Source organism: Antrostomus carolinensis, unplaced genomic scaffold, assembly GCF_000700745.2.
Source record: "Antrostomus carolinensis isolate BGI_N321 unplaced genomic scaffold, ASM70074v2 scaffold430, whole genome shotgun sequence".
Classification (NCBI taxonomy): domain Eukaryota; kingdom Metazoa; phylum Chordata; class Aves; order Caprimulgiformes; family Caprimulgidae; genus Antrostomus; species Antrostomus carolinensis.
This window is the reverse complement of record NW_010290357.1, coordinates 7,981-10,982: the sequence shown is the minus strand read 5'-3', so window position 1 is coordinate 10,982 and position 3,002 is coordinate 7,981. Positions and strand designations below refer to the sequence as shown.

General features: G+C 53.3%; 1 protein-coding gene across 1 annotated transcript in view; it reads left to right on the top strand.

Moving 5' to 3' along the window:
• Window positions 1-1,607: 1,607 nt before the first annotated feature.
• The window catches only part of LOC104528653 (natural resistance-associated macrophage protein 2-like), a gene marked incomplete at its 3' end in the record, with an annotated part of 8,964 nt that continues 7,569 nt past the window's right edge, over window positions 1,608-3,002 (top strand). The window contains exon 1 of the mRNA XM_010172720.2: window positions 1,608-1,686. Coding sequence (XP_010171022.2) covers window positions 1,608-1,686 — 79 coding nt within the window. The remainder of the gene's footprint in view (window positions 1,687-3,002) is intronic.

Below are 3,002 nucleotides of genomic sequence, written 5' to 3'. Positions count from 1 at the left end.
AAAGAGGTCCGTGACTCCATGGGAAGCTGCAGTGGAACACCTTGTTCCTGGACTCGTTAGCCCACGAGAGGGATCTCGTGTGGAAAGAGCAGCAGAGGTGACCTGACTGAACCCCCATCCCCTGTCGCCCGCGCTGCTGTGCGGGGCGAAGGGTGGAGGGGTGGGGGAAGGTGCTGTCGGATGTGGTTGGTGTGTCTCACTGTCCTACTCGGATTGATCGGGAATGAATTGAATGGATTTTTCTTCCCCAAATTGAGTCTGTTTTGCCCGTGCCCATCCCTGGTGAGTGAGCCCCCCCTGTCCTCATCCCACCCCACCACCCCTTTGGTGTGTTTCTCTCCCCATCTCACTGGGTTGGGGGGAGCGAGTGCAGGCCCCCATGGTCTGAGCTGTGGGTGGAACCACCACATTGTTGTTCTCTTGATGTTCTCCACTTCCCAGCTGAAGCGAGTGACTCCTTCACGTGGCTACAGCCGGTGGCTGCTTCTACTGAAGCTCCACAGGAGAAGGTTCTGTGAGCAGCATTTCCAACCCGTCACACGTAGGAAAACGTTCCTCACCAGCGTTCCTCACGTTGGGTGGTGAATGAATGAGCTGGTCACGAGCTCGGCAGCTGCCGGCGGAGATAGAGGAACCAATTTCGCTCCCGCCCAAAACTGGGACGTGTTTTGTAAGGAGATAATTAGGTCAGTCTCGCGCCGTAACGAACATTCGCCGTGTGATCTTCTTCCTCTTCACTTTTATTAATGGAGTGAGTGTTTCGTGGGACGTGCTGCCGGGGTAAGCGTGGGTTGCGTTGGGTTGGGTTGGGTTCCTCCTGAAGGAGTTAGATTCTGGGGAAGAGATGGAGCTAAACTTGAGCTTAGTTTGGGGGGTTTTTATGAAAACCTTTAGGGCTCCGTGCTAAAGAAAATAGAGTGAAGTGTGTGCAGAGATAAAAGCTTTGCTCCAGCTTTCAGGTTGTCCCCATCCCAGTGGGAGCTGCTGGAGGGAGAAGTCTCCAGCAGAGGCACCTTCATCGTGGTGGCAGTTAAAACCTGGAAGGGACAGGGGATGTCCAGGGCCCTGGTGTGTTTAAAACCATGGTGTCACAGCCTCCCATGGTGTCACAGCTCTCTGCGGTGTCACAGCCTCTCTGTCGTGTCCCACCTCTCCAGTGTCACAGCTCTCCACAGTGTCACAGCCTCTTCATGGTGTCCCAGCTCTCCGTGGTGTCCCAGCTCTCTGGTGTCACAGCTCTCCGTGGTGTCCCAGCTCTCCAGTGTCACAGCTCTCTGATGTCCCAGCTCTCCATGGTGTCCCAGCCTCTCCATGGTGTCCCAGCTCTCTGCAGTGTCACAGCTCTCTGTGGTGCTACAGGTCTCCGTGGTGTCCCAGCTCTCCGTGGTGTCCCAGCTCTCTGGTGTCACAGCTCTCCGTGGTGTCCCAGCTCTCCAGTGTCACAGCTCTCTGATGTCCCAGCTCTCCAAGGTGTCCCAGCTCTCCACGGTGGCATCCAGCACCCCGCTTCCTTCCAGGTGGTGCTTGAGGAGCCACCAGGCAGCTCCACGTCCTCACCAGTCCCCGGGTGAACACCTCGCAGACCGGAGCCCTTTGCCATCACCCCGATGACGCTGGAAGAGCCGGTGGCTTTATCACCAGGTTTCTGCTCCGCCGAAGAACCAGAGCTGGCTGGTGCACGGCCACGTGGGAGCAGGAAAAAAAATGGGATGGGAAATCTTAACAATTTGGTGAAACCTCAACACCTCGCTCCGCACCGGCACCGGTGACTTCTCCTGTGCGCTCATCCAGAGGAAGAACTCCAGATCATTCACAAAGCGACGGGATAAGGAAACTCCTTCCCCCTTGGCTGGTTTTTGGCAGGTGACAGCGGTGAGTTGTGCAGAGTTATGAGCTCCCAGAGCCCACGTTCCCCATCTCATCGCCCCAGAGCCAACACCCTCCAACCTCGAGTGTATTTTCACAGAATCACAGAATGTTGGGGATTGGAAAGGACCTCGAAAGATCATCCAGTCCAACCCCCCTGCCAGAGCAGGAACCTCAATGAGATCACACAGGAAGGCGTCCAGGCGGGTCTTGAATGTCTCCAGAGAAGGAGACTCCACACCCTCCCTGGGCAGCCTGTCCCAGGGCTCTGTCACCCTCACTGGAAAGAAGTTTCTTCTCAAGTTGAAGCAGAACCTCCTGTGTTCCAGCTCACACCCATTGCCCCTTGTCCTGCCATTGGGCATCACTGAGAAGAGCCTGGCTCCATCCTCATGACATTTGCCCTTTACATATTTATAAACATGAATGTTGAGTAGCAGAGAATTACAGAACCATCACAATGAACAGAGAAATAACAATCATCACCCTGCCCACAAGAGATGGCATCGCTCCAGCCCTGCCTCAAGTGAAGAATTATTTTTTGCACCTGGCTTGGTGACCAACCACCTTTGGAGCTGGTTATGGGATTGAAGAGTTCATCTTTAAAAACCTAAAATTGATTCAAATCACTTAAAATCTCCATTTCTGGCGAATGTTTTTCCTTTTATGTCTTCGCTCAGCCAATATTACCTCGTTATAAGGAAGTCTTCCATGAATATACAACGGGTTTGGAAGGAGATTAAGGGCTTTACATACCAAACCTACATCCTGTTGGTACTTTGACTTGTCCTTGAGGTGTTTGGGGGGGGGGGGTTGACCTTTGAAAACCTAGAGGATTCCAGCTTCATCCAAAGTCTCGTACCAGATACCAGTTTCCTTTCTATGTGGGTTAAATTTAAAAAATCCCCCGTGATGAAAGAGTTACATGGTGCCCTCAAAAGAAACTTCAGATGCCCTGGGAAGGGTGTGGTGGAGATGGAATAATCGTGCCTGGAAGGGGAGGGATGTGATGAAGGAAATTCCACTCTTGTTTCTTGAGCTGGAGTTTCACAACCGGCGCTGCTGCTTGCGAACGCCTCTGTCGCGTGGGTTTGCCCGGTTGGTTCACTCAACCCCTTCTTTGTGTTCTTGCAGCA